This window comes from Pavona decussata, unplaced genomic scaffold (assembly GCF_977016875.1).
Source record: "Pavona decussata unplaced genomic scaffold, jaPavDecu1.1 SCAFFOLD_91, whole genome shotgun sequence".
NCBI lineage: Eukaryota > Metazoa > Cnidaria > Anthozoa > Scleractinia > Agariciidae > Pavona > Pavona decussata.
The window spans coordinates 2,498,664-2,513,347 of NW_028145508.1; the positions used below are offsets into that span (position 1 = coordinate 2,498,664).

Below are 14,684 nucleotides of genomic sequence, written 5' to 3' on the forward strand. Positions count from 1 at the left end.
TTCGAAGGCCTACACCCGAGAATGATGCAGTTTACCAGCTTGGTGTATGACTATCAGTAGATCGAATAGCTATCAGAACTCGACAGGGCGCGGAATGTACATTGAACTTTCTTGTTTAAGTTGAAACAATTATGCCGTAGGAATGATGTATATAGCTCAAAAAGCTGCTGTAAAACAAATTTGTGATTTGCCTAAAATGGGTCTCAAAATGCAGGAAATGAGGTTTCTGGGAACCTAGATTTTCAAAAATTTCCGGGGGAGCATGCCCCCGGACCCCCCTAGTAAGCAAGATTTGGGGCTCAACGAACACCCCTATCTAACCCTTACCTACGCGACTGATATCTGTGCGTCCGCTGTTTTTTTCTGTTTAATATGACTCGTAATCGTTGATTGGTATGCTTCGATCCGTATTTTGTTAGTCAGATCTGTACGTGTATTAATTGTTTCTACTCGAAGGGGAGTAATTTCACGTTAACCATTTGCTTGATTAATTTTTATAGTTTCTTTGAGAATCTAAATGGAAATTTAGGGTTTGTGGTTGCCGTAAACGTGTTGCTATCTATAAAACGTTTTTTTAAACAAGAGAAATCTTTACCTAAGTAGAGAACGGTTACTTGTTAATAGTACTGTAAAGAAATCACAGTAACAATTACGTTTATCTTTGATATAAACAGTACATAAGCGTTTTGTTAAAGTTAGGAGTATGATTTGTTTCTGGTTGGGCGGGAGGGGGGGGGTCATCAGAAAAAAATAGTTCTGCTGGGGGGGGGCCATGTGGAAAAAAATTGCATGTTAGGGGGGGGTCATACAGTTTCGTAGTGGCAATTAACCAAATCCCACCAGCCCCCCCATGCTCATAAAAAATGAACGGTCCCTAATTTCTCCTTCTATTCGAATAAATATACAAAGGTTTAGCGTATTTTAATTAGGCGGTTAGTAATCATCTGATCGCGTACTGAAACAACGTGTTGAGCACAACCAGTATGGGTAATCTAGAGCGGTTTTAAATTGAGTGTCAAAAGTAATTGCGTTTTTGCTTTGTTTTTGCATTACTACGCTCTCTGATTGGCTGATAAAACTCGCACCACCTTCTCAACTTTCCCGCGCTTGGCACCGGTTACATGTATTAGCTTTGAATTCTGATTGGTTCATTGCGCTGTTTGCACTTGTTGTGAGTGACCAGAGTTATTACTTTGGTTTTGGTTTTACGACACTCGATTGAAAACCGCCCTAACATGTAGCAATTAATTGGTCAGTGGTTCGACCACGATAAAACCCGTGACATACGTACACAGCCCTGTAGACAGCGCGTTACCAAGTGACCCAGACAGACAGTTGTACGATGAAGATAGCATCAGTCATTTTAAGTTAACGTGTTACATATGCTAAACTTACCTCTGGCCCTTGCTGACCAGGGAATCCCATCGATCCTCGCTCCCCTTGGAGACCCTGACACGTCAAAGAAAACACAGTCAGTCCTTCGATACGTTTTTAGTTTCAAGTGAAATGACTGCTATAACCTATCGTACAATTTTCACACAGTATCGAATCGTCTAACGTCCAGCACAGAAGCATTATATCAACAGACCCTCCCCTCTCTGATATCTTTGACGAACTCAAACATTCCCTCACCTTTCGTCCTATTCTACCTGGGTGGCCGGCAGGTCCCTTCTGGCCCTGATCACCCTGTTTAAAGTAGGAAAAAAAAAGGAGTTGTGATAGAGAGCGAGATAGTGCATGTCATTAGGCTCGGTTTATAGTTGATACATTTTAGTGAATGCACGTATCTATGTGATAAACGTCATGTATGCAATAATTCTGAAGGTGATGGAAGGCAAAAGGACATAATTACAGCGACTTCGAAGCAACCCCATCTGTGTGTTAATTAAATGCAGATTAATTAAATTAAATTTGCCATGATTTTGAAGAAGGCACTGTGAAAGGGAGAACTTACCACATTTGACAATAGAATGTTCTCGACCGACATTGTAGTGAAGTTCAAAAACTAAAACGCTAATTAAGTGCTCACAGAAAAATCTATACATTTTTTGAATCGTAATTATTCTTACCTTCGGTCCGCGTGGTCCCATATTTCCTGGCGCGCCTGCTCTCCCGTCTGCTCCCTGCCGCAATAATGAGGTAAGTAAGTAAGTCTTCGAATACGCAAGAGATCTATCTTCAAGGAAGAAACGCACTAATTCTACAGATTGTGAGAGATGAGGAGAACTTTGCTTATTTGCACACTCTTATCAGATTTGTTAAACGTTTCAGCTGTTAATTTGCGGGATAACCAGTTGGTTGTTTCTTTGTTCTTTTAGCCTTTTGTTGTTGTTGTTGTTGTTGTTGTTGTTGTTGTTGTTGTTGATGTATACAGATGCTATCAACTCCTTTTTATTTTAAATACAGTAATTTGCACGAGTTTGATCGCATCCTTGTCGCATTAATCTTAAACAATTTACAGTCCTTTACCAGGGTCCCAAAATCTGGAACTCTCTCCCAATATCAATTACTCCTTCATCTAGTTTTTTCACCTTTAAGAAAAAAAAGTTGCAGTTTTTATCTATAAAATCATGAATTGAGCAAGCCGCGCTTACGCAGCACCATATTTTATATCTATTAATGATAGCAGAGGTGGCCTCTCTTATAAGCCTGTGGGTTTCTTGTAGTCTCCTCGCCATTATTGTAAATTGAATTATTTCTTCTTTTTTTAGTAAGGCAAATAAATGATGATGATGATGATGATGATGATGATGATGATGATGATGATGATGATGATGTATGTATGTATGCGTGAAGGAATGAATCAAATAAAGTAAAGTAAAGAATAGCTTCATGTCACGATTTGTCAACGGAAATTTACAAACTTACGCCACAGCTACACATTAAACCTTTAGTGATTACCTTCATTCCTGTAGCCCCTTGTAAGCCAGGACGTCCAGGAGGTCCGGGTATTCCCTGACAACGTGAAGAAAGACATGAAGTTATATTGAGAGCAATTCCAACAGACATGCCCATCTTCACTTTTATTCACACAAGATTAGTTTTAGAGCAGTAGCTTTGAGGGGTCTTGTTACAATTTAACAATATCATTCTATGACTAATACTAATCATAGGAAAGCCACGGGTGCTGATGGTATATCTGCGTGGCTTCTTAAACTCTTTCACGAGGAGTTGGAGCCAGTGGTGCAGGACATTATCAGTGTTACGCTCACCGAATCTCCTGCTCTTCCTGGTGAACCATCGTCTCCTGGAAAACCCTGAAAGAAAAAAACAATGCTGCATTCTTGACATAAACGTACAGACAGCTCGGCAGATTTAATGTTCATTGTGTTTGGGAGCCAATCAAATCGTCCGTAGCGAGGATATATCCATGTTATACTTTTGTCTCTAGGCAAGAGTTTAGACTGTCCACACATTAAGAAACTTTCATCATAATTTGCGTTCTTTTCCAGTGTTCCTTTTCAAACAACCAGACATCCCTTACCGGGACTCCCTAGGTGAAAAACCCATTGTAGAGGTTCCCGTTATTATATGGAGGTAGAATTGAATCTTTACCAGTTTCAGAATCTCCATTTAGGACCAAACAAACATTTTTTTGTAATAGAAAGGGGATCATATCATGAAGGTACAAAATTCGTTTGTTCATACGTTCCCACGATTTCCTTAACCTATTTATTTGTTTGTTTTATTTTTGTTTACTCACTGAGTAAAGCCGGGGCAGGGGGGGTTAGTTGTTCGAGGCCTAACCTTCGGCATGGTGTTGTTTCCTTAACACAAAAAATCTTTTCTCCACAATGTCTCTCTTCACACAAATGTGTAAATGGGTTCCAGTGACATACTGCTGTAGGTAACCCTACGATGTACTAGCGTCCCATCGGCATCCAGAGAAGAGAATACTCCTAGTTACTTTTATGCTACAGAAACAGGGCTCCGACCATATGGGCCATTAAGGCTGGAGGGCGACTTAACTTGACCCACCTTAACCAGTGAATAAATGAATAGCAATTACAATATTCTGTAGTTTGAATTATTCTTATAGCAATTCTCCGTGCGTGGATGATAAAGTAAATCAAAGTACTAACCTTTGGCCCTTCAATTCCTGCTCTCCCAGACTCTCCTGGTGCTCCACGCAATCCCTAAGTATTAATGAGATAGAGAATTTCAAATGAGAGTGGTCAAGTTTAAACTGAAAATTTAGTTTTCCTGACGAACAAAACCTCAAGCACAAAAGTTAGAGCCACCATGCACACACCAACATCAGAAACAGCACTGCTCACAAAGTTCGTTGGAATTTTGCGTCACAATTAAGGATTGAGTTGTCCACAGACTCAAAAGTAAAACCATGTTTACAGAGTTACAAACAGCACTATGGCCAAGTACTGCTTAATCACTTTCATTTGAATGGTCAAACTTTAGGGTTTCATCCGCGAGACTAGGAATTTTCAACCGCCTAGAACAAAAACAATAAACGGCACCACAGAAAAATATTGCTCGATAGCATCCGTTTGAATGGTTACACTTCAGAATTTCCTCGACAGTCTCAATAGTTAGAACCTTCTTGTACAGCATAATAAGCAGAACCATAGAAAACACTACCCGGAAGCTTTCACTTTAATGATCAAACTTACGACTGCATCCACAAAATCAGCGTTAAAAGCGTGTCTCATAAAATACTTCTAGAGAAAGAGTAAAGGTGGAAAAATCCTCAGTTCTAAGCCAGTAAGATAAGTGATGTAAGCTAACTAAGCTTTATTTCAGCAGTGTAGGCCGTAAGAATAAATGATATACAGATGTTTCGACAAAGGTTGTCCAAAAAAACGTAAAAGATTACGCGACAATGCCGAAAGGTAGACTGGGAAATACCCAATAAATTTCAATAAAAGCTCAGAATCCATAATGCCTCGACCGTACAGTGAAGGCTTGAGGTGGCGGGCAATACCCAACAAATTTCAATAAAAGCTCAAAATCCATATTTATTGGGTATTTTCCAGACTACCTTTCGGCATTGACGCGTATGCTTTTACGCTTTTTTTGGACAACCTTTGTCGAAACATCTGTATATGAGATTGGATAAGTTTCGTTTCTTGTGCATATTTAAATAATTTAACCAGATAGATCCCTACTCTCATTCCTTGTCTTCCAGGTTCTCCAACATCGCCAGGGGTGCCCTAACCAAACCAAGATACAAGAGGAAATCACTGTGAGTACGTCAGAAAACTTCTAAGAGTTGCCAACTGAACGGATCATGAATGAAGGCAATGAATTTCCAAAAAAATAATAATAATAATAACCACAAGCTGTCTCGGTCAGCCAAAATAACTGAAAAAGAGCGGTCTGGATAGAGTAAACAATAAAAAAATTAAATTTTTAAAAACTGTAAAATACGTAACAATGTACGATTATTATTATTATGATTTTTTTTTTCAAATTGAAGCTTGATTATCTCTGAAGAATGCACGCTTACCCTCAATTTTCTTTTTGGATTTCATAAGTTCTTGTTTAGGCCTTCTTTTCCCGCATAGTCATAAACTTCACAAAAGTACCCGGCTTTGAATTAGTAACACTTTCCATCCCTTGATGCAGAGAACGTATGCACAGTAGCAAGTGGAGGAATCGTCTTTAACTCCCAGCAGTTCGGAAGTTCTCTTTTGTACCATTACTCGGTATAAGATTACATTTAGCATTGAAGCGATATACACTGACAAAATATTTTACTTCTTATATCAAATGTTGCGTGCAACCGCAATCGCACAAACATTTAAGAAAAGTAGGTTTCCGCAATTAATGCGTAAGAAGAAAGTTAACACTTGTTTACAACAACAAGTTTCCTTTTTACCTGTTCTCCTTGTTGTCCAGGAATTCCGTCTGAACCAGGTTTTCCATCGTGACCCTTAAACAACGAACAGCGATCGCTAATCATTTTCAAACAATGAACTGATGATTGCCGTTAGCTAAAACATGGCAAAAGTATCTGACATTTGAGAAAAAGTGCCATAAAAATTACAATACATAAAATTTTCATGCCACATCAGTACGACCGGACTGACTAAAAGACCAAACATACCACAAGATTAGTAGAGAGACGGTAGTTGTGGTATTTACATGTAACAAACATACATCATTGGAAACATTTTGAAATGCTCAATGATTAACAAAGTTCCACCCGGGTCGTAAAGGCCCATTCATTAAAACGGTTTCAACATTAGCCCGACATTCGTTCAACAAAAGTTGAAAAGATGTTCGACAAATGTTGGATGAACGCAGTGTTCAAACGGTTTCAACGCCATTTAACATTTTCAAGTAATATATCAAACACGAGGCACAGTGTTTCATCACATATCAAACACCGAGAAGAGAGTTGAAAATACGACGCGTAGCGGAGTATTTTTGACGAACTTCGAGGTTTTTGACATTGTGATGAAACACTGTGACGAGTGTTTGATATATCTTCTCAAACAAACTGATTTTGAAGGAGAAATTAAGGATGCAAAAACGAGGAGTTTTTCATCAGATATCCAAACACGTCACGGTGCATGATTTCCCTTGTCTTTGGCTTTTGAATTATTAATGAGTTTGAGAAGTTGAATGAAAGTTTAAGCCAATTTAAATTGATTCGAGACACTTTCAACAAGCTTTAAACATCTTTTACCCTTTCAACAGTGTTGAACGACCTGTTCAAACGCCCCGACACTTCAAGAACGCATGTAAACGCATGTTGAAACAAATGTTGAAATGATTTAAACGGGCTTTAGGGATCATTACTATCACGGGTCAAAACACATAAAAACTACGCCTGAAGAAAAACAATGTTATTTCGATTTACTTTACCTTTTGACCTGCTAAGCCAGTCGCTCCGGGAAAGCCTCCCTCTCCCTGAGGTCCCTACAGGAAGCAAAGAGCATGTAAACGTCGTGCTAATAATACACAGTCAATCTACATTATGCGTGACCAGTATTTTAAAATTTGAACGGAGTTTTGAAATTTACATGTGAGTTTTGACTTCGCCAGCGAGTTTTAGGGTTCCCGTATCAATTCCCCTTGTTTATTGAAGTTTTAAAGCTATGATTTTTTTCTTTACGTTGCAGCATTAAGTATTTTAAAAATAGCAATCCAAGTATTTTGAATTTGTGTTTCCAGTTAATGCGTCGGAAAGATTTCCAGAGAAATCTTCAAGATTCCATTCAAATGCCGAACATTCTGAAAAAGTGGAATTCGAATGTTCATTTCATTCTCGTATATACTGGTCCTGTGTGGTGTAGACTGACTGTTATTCCATTTGCGACCAACAGTAAAGTTCTAACGAAGAAAGAAAGAACTTCTTCAGTCTTTTCACCTGTGGCCCCATATCACCAGGCAAACCTCTTGATCCTCGGCGTCCTCGAGAACCCTTGGAAAGAAAAACATCAGAGTTAGAGACTTTAAAAGTTTGCATTCAAAACAATTATTCACCAACTGGGTAAACAGTTAATCATTGAAAAACAAACATCGATAAAGAACGGAAATAGGTGCCAGCAACTCCCTCCCTCAAATTTGATGTAAAAAGATGTCAGATACTTGACACTTTTGTTTTATTTTTTTATTATCACCCCCCCCCCCCCCCACTCTTTTTTTTAACTTTTTGTTTTACTTTTTTCCCTAACTAATGTAGCATATATGGTATTTTGTAAACTCCTTAAGAGTTGAATATAAGATGTTCTTAAACTCGTTAACAATTCATCAAGAGAAAACAAAGAAAATCCCTACTGTGACCGTGGTTTGGATATGTGTTCCTAATTAGCATAAAAGTTTGTCAACTTTAGCCTTGAATTTTCGTGTTTTCCACCTACTTCCCAGTGTTTGGATATCTGATGAAACACACTTGCGAGTGTCTGATATGGCTTCTCAATTGATCAATAATTCTTGGAGAAATTCAAGGCTAAACTTGGAAAAAGTTTATGGTAATTAGGAACACGTATCAAAACCACGGTCACAGTATAGTGATTTTCTTTGTTTTCTCTTGATGAATTACTAATGAGTTTGAGAAATATTACTTAAAATACCTACGTAATGTATGGATTACCTTCTTTCCACGTTGTCCCGATGGTCCAGGAAGACCAAGTGGCCCTCTCCTACCCTACAGAATTTTCGGAAATCGGAAGTTAAACAACAGGAGTTACACCAGTGATACTTTTATTTTTTTTTTTCATTATTCGGCGTCATAAGTGGGTTCAGTTTATTGTGATTTCCTTTTATTTTCTTCATATATTTTTAATGAACTTTGGAATGTTCAATACTAACCTGACTTCCCTTTGAGCCAGCCCTTCCACGAGATCCTGGTTTTCCCGGACGTCCCTAAAAAGCACAAGTAAACGTGGTAAGCATAAGCAGCTACTGCCAACGTCCACTTTTACTTAGTTGAGACTCCATCCCATGCAAAGGGTAATCGATACCTAACTGTTGGAATTTAGGTGAGCATTTTATACTCCTACATTAACAGACTTATTTTGCAAGACAACTTACCACCGAGTTAACGTTGGTTCACGACAACACAGACTTACTAAGAAACCCTGTTATTTTGTTTTCATTTATTTGTTTTTGACCTGTTTTGCATGCTCGTTTTCAATGATGTAAGAGGACAGTTTACAGTTCCTTTCCCCTTCTTGATCTTCTCTGAGATTTTCGTTTTTTGCTTTATAAAATTACTCTGATTTGAAGATGACGTTGCACTTGGTAATAAATACGAGCGTTTCAGGGCTCCAGCAACTTACCCTCTCCCCTCTTCGTCCTACAGCACCTGGTCGCCCGTCGACTCCCTGAAAATTTAAACCAAAACAACACATAAATTAAAGCAAATTACACTTATTGGAATTATGCTAATAAATTGTCTCACCATTAAAATGTATATGTGGAAGGGATCGTAGCGTAAATAAGCTCCGAATTATCTTTATATCTTTATTCCTAGTTTTGTTTTTGCTGTAGTTTAGAAATATTTTAATATTTCAAAGAATGATTGTCCATTAATTTACTCAAGGTCTTGACTCGATTAAGTAGATTATTAAGATTAATATAAAGTAACTAAGAGACTAAATTAAACTAAACTAAAACTAAAAAATGAAGCTATAGTTTATAAAACAATAAAGAAGCTTTATACATCTATTTATCACTCTGTTTCAGTTTCAAAGATGGAATAAAAAATACAAGTTACCTACCTTGGCACTATTTGATCTTCGATCAGAATAGTTTAAGCTTCAAATTGCTTCTAACTAAAGAAAGTTTAATGAAGTTGCATTTATCACGCAGTTTTAGTTTTATGCTTAGAATAAAAAAATTCCAAGTAACTCACCGCGGCACCTTTGGATCCTCGATCACCTTGGACTCCTTGGTTACCAACAGCACCCTAAACACCAAAATTTTAAACTACTGATGACTGGCTTTTCTGGGGATCTACATAGGGTGCTAAGCTATCAGTTAAAATTTCGGCCATTTATATAGGCTATCAGACAATTATAACGGATTTCAGTTAATTTTTACTTCTCACGTACTTTTTCGGTTTTGTATCGTATCAATAGCCTGTGTTGTAGTCGGACTTGTCACTCGAGAACTTGATTTGTCACTCAAGACTTATAGAGAACTTTATAGACTGTCTCCGACGCAGGCTACGTGTCAACGGTGTCCTTCTCATTAGTCTGGCAATGTCGAATATCATTCGAGAATTTCCGAACAACATTTAATTAATTTCAATCTCTTTCTTTCCAGACTTTACTAACACTGCTTATCATCTTTGACAAACTTCACGACGTCTAGAAACAACTTGTTTGTAGCTACCAGTCATCTTTGCTAGCAACTACGTTTCTTGGCAATAACTACACAGTTACTGTAAAGTCATTTCCAAGTAAAAGTCTGACTATACTCAGGCAAAATTTAGGCATCTCGGCTAACAGTCTTCTTAACATTTCTCAGCTGTACAGACCCTCTTTTTGACGATGCGCTATCGCTTTCCTATAAAAAAAAAAGCTTCCTACAAATTTCCATACCATCGCTCCTTTCAGTCCAGGAAGTCCTGGTTCACCGGTTTTACCGGGATTTCCAGTATCTCCCTTTTTCCCGGGTGGTCCGGTAGGTCCAATTTTGCCGTGTTCTCCTCTTGGTCCCCTTAGACCTTGAGGTCCTTCGTCGCCATCTGGTCCTGCTGGTCCCGCGGCACCGGGTTCGCCTGTTTCCCCAGGGACACCCTGTCAATAGCCAAATTATACAAGAGATTGTGTCTGACCATCCATAGACTAAGAGCAGTGCCTTATTTTTCTTCTCTATTTTTACCTTTTTTTTAATTGTTTTAACAACATAATACTTACTTGGTTACATAATACTTACATAATACTAACTTACAATATAATACTTACATATAATGCAATAAGAGTTCCACTATCAAGTTAATTTTTTTTTACAGCTTGACTTGCGCCTTAGTTTTACTAGTTTCAATCTGTATTTTATTTTCGAGCATCGAAAAAATAATCTCTCTCACTTTTAGACGCGGTGTAAATATAGTACTTTGCAATTATCATGCAGAGGTTTAAACCAAGCACTAAGGCACGGTGTCTGTGATGCCATAAAGTATTACTTCTTCAGAAAGCGTGATTGCAAGTTGTTATTTTTCTTAGGGATAGTAAATCCAGCGAACCTTGCGAGCGCATGCTAAATTGCTTCTCCCGAGGAGATGCGTTCGCGTGGTTCGCTAACGTTAAGAAAAATCAAAAGAGACTGCTCGTGGTCCAAATCGTTCAATACCATGCCTTCCAACTAAAATGTTTCTAGCTACTTGACTTCTTCCAAGAGCCCATGGCCCGTTTTTCATACGACCGTTTTTTCAAAGGATAGAAATAATTACTCACTGCAGGTCCTTCTGGTCCTTGCTTTCCTGTCGGTCCGTCCCGACCCTGAAACGAATTAAAACAGAAAATGATTAGTTATAAAGATAACACAGCGAGACGAACAAATTTTTAAAAACTTACAGCTGGACCAGGAGGTCCCAGGCGTCCGCTCCTGCCTATCTGTCCTTGACGTCCCTATCAAACGACAGGAAATAAGAAAATTGGCGAAGATTTAAGACGAAAGAAAATCAGTAATGTAAAGACAAACAAAAATTTGCAATTTTTGCAGTAACCAGATGTAAATGCTGCGTTCAGTCGTAAATAAGCTGCATATAAGCTACAAGCGCGAGTCGAAATTTTTTTTATTAAAAACAATCAAGAATTATGGCTAGATATGGCTGATTTCACTTTGAAAGAACAACCAGAAGACAATTTAATGGTTGCCATTCCTCTTGCATGGCATAATGGCTAAGCCAATCAAATCTCTGGAATTGCATTATACAATGATCCACTTTTAATAATTTCTGTTATCCCTAATGATGCCGTTGATCGGCCGCGAAAGCTTGGATTTTTAACAACGTTTTATCCGAACAGAAGCTTTAGGCCTTAATTGAACTTTTATATTATTATTTTAAAATGCTGCTGAAGGACAACATACAAAGATGTAAACTTACCGGATTCCCATCCAAGCCATTACGTCCAGGTTGACCTGTGTTTCCCTGATATGATCAGTCAGAAACAAAAAAAAAAAACATTTAAATAAAAAATTACAAGGATGTACGAAGGCAATATATTTGCTAAATTTAGAAGTCAATACCCCTCATTGGCATATAGATTAGCACGACGACACTGACAAAATTAGAAATCAGGAATTTTGAAAGTAATATAATGTGTAGAATGTTACTTATAATGTAGAATCATTTAAATATAAAAAAATACAACAACAACAAACATAGAGAAATAGTTCAAAGCAAACCGTTTTTCCATCCCTGCCAGGATCTCCAGGATCTCCTTGGTTTCCTTGTTCACCCTAAGAAAAAACAAGCAGCAACCATTCATTTGTTATTTACTTTCCTTACTGCAAAGGGGAAGGTAGTTTAAAAGCCTTAAGATGAAGCTTTAAAGTACCTCATTCTCGAATGTAAACTTGCTTGTGGCCCTTTATAGATCATCAATGCGAAGAAACGTCACTATAGGATTGTCACAGCTGGGGTCTATTAGCAGATGTCCTAGCAACTGGTGCTTCACAAGTATCCTCAGATTTAGATTTAACCGTCTGATCAACATCAAATTTCTTCTTGCAATATCAATGCTTATTCAACGCCTGAGGTCATGAGAATTAAGGATATGATCACCCAAGGTGAATGGTCTCGATTTTGAAATAACTCCCTAGTACTGCTGAGGACAAGGTAGGAAAATTTGTTCTTTGATATTAGTGGTTAAAGGTTAAAGACGCTGGAGCTTTGTTGTTTAAAACGTGTGTCCTGCATAACTGAGCTTATCTGGTGGTGGATAGTAATATTGTCTAACGCCATCAAATTCTAGAGCACGGTGTTGCGGAAATCTCACCGAAAATCTCCGCGGTCCGCTGGTCCACTAAACAAAACTGAGGACTGTATCTTTCACGTTCCTTTATTCGCGATCCGTTCTACAATCCTTCAAACTTTCACAATCTTTCAGTCTTACAATCTTGTGCAATCTAATCTACTCTTACAATACTGTTCTTATTTATCTATCCTTTCCGGAAGTACACACCCCTTTGGTACATTACAAGTCCATTGTACTTATTTTAATTAACCGAGACTAATGCAATTAAAGGTCGGTCACACCCTGTATTCATGACACGAACTGTTTACACATTCACCCACGTTACCGGATATTCCCACGATTGTTGCCAATTTGCCGCTTACTCCTTATTACAATTAATCATTATTATTTCGATCTATCACCTAATTATGCGAGCATATGTTTCACAACACACGGCGACTCACGGAAAAGTTTTTAATAGAGCAAAAGTCACAATGCCATTATTGTGTGGTCTTGCAGAAATAGACGGAGAAATAAATAATAAATGAGAAACCTACCATGTCGCCTTTGATTCCTGGCAATCCGCGTGCACCCGTTACACCAACTGAGCCCTAAAGGAATGTTGAAGATATCTCAGTTGCTCAAAGGGGCACTGTCACGGATATTTTGCTATATTTTGGTCAAAACTGCTCAACTATTTGACTGAGAACCTCTTTTCTAAAACAGCACTGGGAGGAAAATATGAAATTATTTCTCCAAGAGAAAATAAACTATAATCAACGTTTAGAAATTTTTCCAAAATACTCGGAAGGGACTTGAAAAAAATGGCCAATTTTTTTCAAGTTGCAATCCATTTCCCTCCTAGCCATCCGCAGCCAAAGATAAATGAAACCAGTTTCTCTGCACTAGTGGGGTTAAGGTCAACAAAACTGAACCATTATTTGAACGTTTACATCCATACAAAAATGTTCTTTGGCCATTCAAAGTGACACTAAAAATAGGTTACACTGCCCCTTTAATACATGACTGTTTAACATGAGGCAAGTTTTACAAACAGTCGAACTTTCTCACGGTAATGTTGGGTTAAAATTTCACGTGGTCCAAACTTCAAATATGTTCATAGTTTGCTTCCTAACTGAGAGATCGTCGCAGTTGTGAAAAGAAAGCCTGAAAAGCTTAACTTGTGTACATAACTGCGATGATCTCGCATTTATCAAGTCTTTCATCCGCGGTTCAACTTTTCGACATATCACATATTTCACTTACAAAATCACATTCTTAACTGTGACCATTCACATAAAAACCTACCAACATTTAGCAAAATTATTTTTGAGAACTATTCCCTGTTTTAAACTTAGGTGCCGCGATCTTGGAAGTAAGATGGTTAATACCACAACTGAAAAACGTTGCCTTCGGTCGATCTGCAGTCGAGAGACGGTTAGTTTGTTTCTTCGTTTAATCTAACATTCGTCTCAAAATCACCTGTTCTCCCATTGGCCCGGCCTCACCAGGTTCACCAGTAAGCCCAGGTGCTCCCTACAACCAAAAAGACAACAGAGTTTAAAAACAATCACTTCTAACAACAGACAACAGCGGGAAATAACAACATGGACAATCGGAATTGACTGAGACAAGTCAGGCTGACTTACGTCTTCTCCATCACGCCCACTCATTCCTGGAGGACCTTGCAGACCAGATTCACCCTACGAAAAACAGTAAGATAATTCAATCCACGTATTAGGGCAAAATAAAGACAAAATACAGACATCTCCTGCATTCAAGGCATAGTTAGAAGAAGGCGGAATAACAATATTTAATCGTATTTTTCATCCTCAGTAAAATCTTGTATTTGTTACTAATTATAATGCTACTCTGTAACATCAGTTACTAACGAAACTCTCACTGTCTCAAAAGAAGCCTATCTTCCTTGGAGACACCAGTATCGTGAGTAATTTACTAGTATAGATATAGTAAGTATGTTACTAACCTCGTTTTCTCGGTCCGTATTGCAAGTTACGGATCGTTCCGAAAATTACAGTACGGACTTCAAACTCGGTTAGTAAGAGGTATCGTCATGTTCTTATCTTCTTTTTTGATTTCATCTTGTAAAACAATAACTGAGGAGACCTAATTAATATAAGCTTCGTAGTTTCCTTTAGGTCTCCTCGCCATTGTTAAATCTATTTCTATTTTTTCTGGTTTTCATTATATCTGTGGTGTGGCAAAATAAATAAATAAATAAATAAATAAATTTACTACAGAATAACAACAAATCTCCAGATATTTCAAGTTCAGACTGAATATAGTTAA

At 37.9% G+C, this 14,684-nt stretch overlaps 2 protein-coding genes across 8 annotated transcripts in view; one reads left to right on the forward strand and one right to left on the reverse strand.

The window, feature by feature from the left end:
* The window catches only part of LOC146474199 (BTB/POZ domain-containing protein 6-like), a 209,671-nt gene that overhangs the window by 92,426 nt on the left and 102,561 nt on the right, over positions 1-14,684 (forward strand). The window lies entirely within an intron of this gene.
* The window catches only part of LOC146474204 (uncharacterized), a 75,525-nt gene that overhangs the window by 30,781 nt on the left and 30,060 nt on the right, over positions 1-14,684 (reverse strand). For all 7 annotated transcript variants that reach the window (XM_085117470.1, XM_085117467.1, XM_085117469.1 and 4 more), the window contains 22 exons: positions 14,024-14,077; positions 13,857-13,910; positions 12,932-12,985; positions 11,824-11,877; positions 11,522-11,566; positions 10,989-11,042; positions 10,869-10,913; positions 10,014-10,211; positions 9,323-9,376; positions 8,748-8,792; positions 8,278-8,331; positions 8,060-8,113; positions 7,334-7,387; positions 6,829-6,882; positions 5,837-5,890; positions 5,124-5,168; positions 4,083-4,136; positions 3,213-3,257; positions 2,902-2,955; positions 2,070-2,123; positions 1,633-1,686; positions 1,396-1,449 (listed from right to left, as the gene is read on the reverse strand). In XM_085117470.1, the coding sequence (XP_084973596.1) occupies positions 1,396-1,449; positions 1,633-1,686; positions 2,070-2,123; positions 2,902-2,955; positions 3,213-3,257; positions 4,083-4,136; positions 5,124-5,168; positions 5,837-5,890; positions 6,829-6,882; positions 7,334-7,387; positions 8,060-8,113; positions 8,278-8,331; positions 8,748-8,792; positions 9,323-9,376; positions 10,014-10,211; positions 10,869-10,913; positions 10,989-11,042; positions 11,522-11,566; positions 11,824-11,877; positions 12,932-12,985; positions 13,857-13,910; positions 14,024-14,077 (1,287 nt within the window). The remainder of the gene's footprint in view (positions 1-1,395; positions 1,450-1,632; positions 1,687-2,069; positions 2,124-2,901; positions 2,956-3,212; positions 3,258-4,082; positions 4,137-5,123; positions 5,169-5,836; positions 5,891-6,828; positions 6,883-7,333; positions 7,388-8,059; positions 8,114-8,277; positions 8,332-8,747; positions 8,793-9,322; positions 9,377-10,013; positions 10,212-10,868; positions 10,914-10,988; positions 11,043-11,521; positions 11,567-11,823; positions 11,878-12,931; positions 12,986-13,856; positions 13,911-14,023; positions 14,078-14,684) is intronic.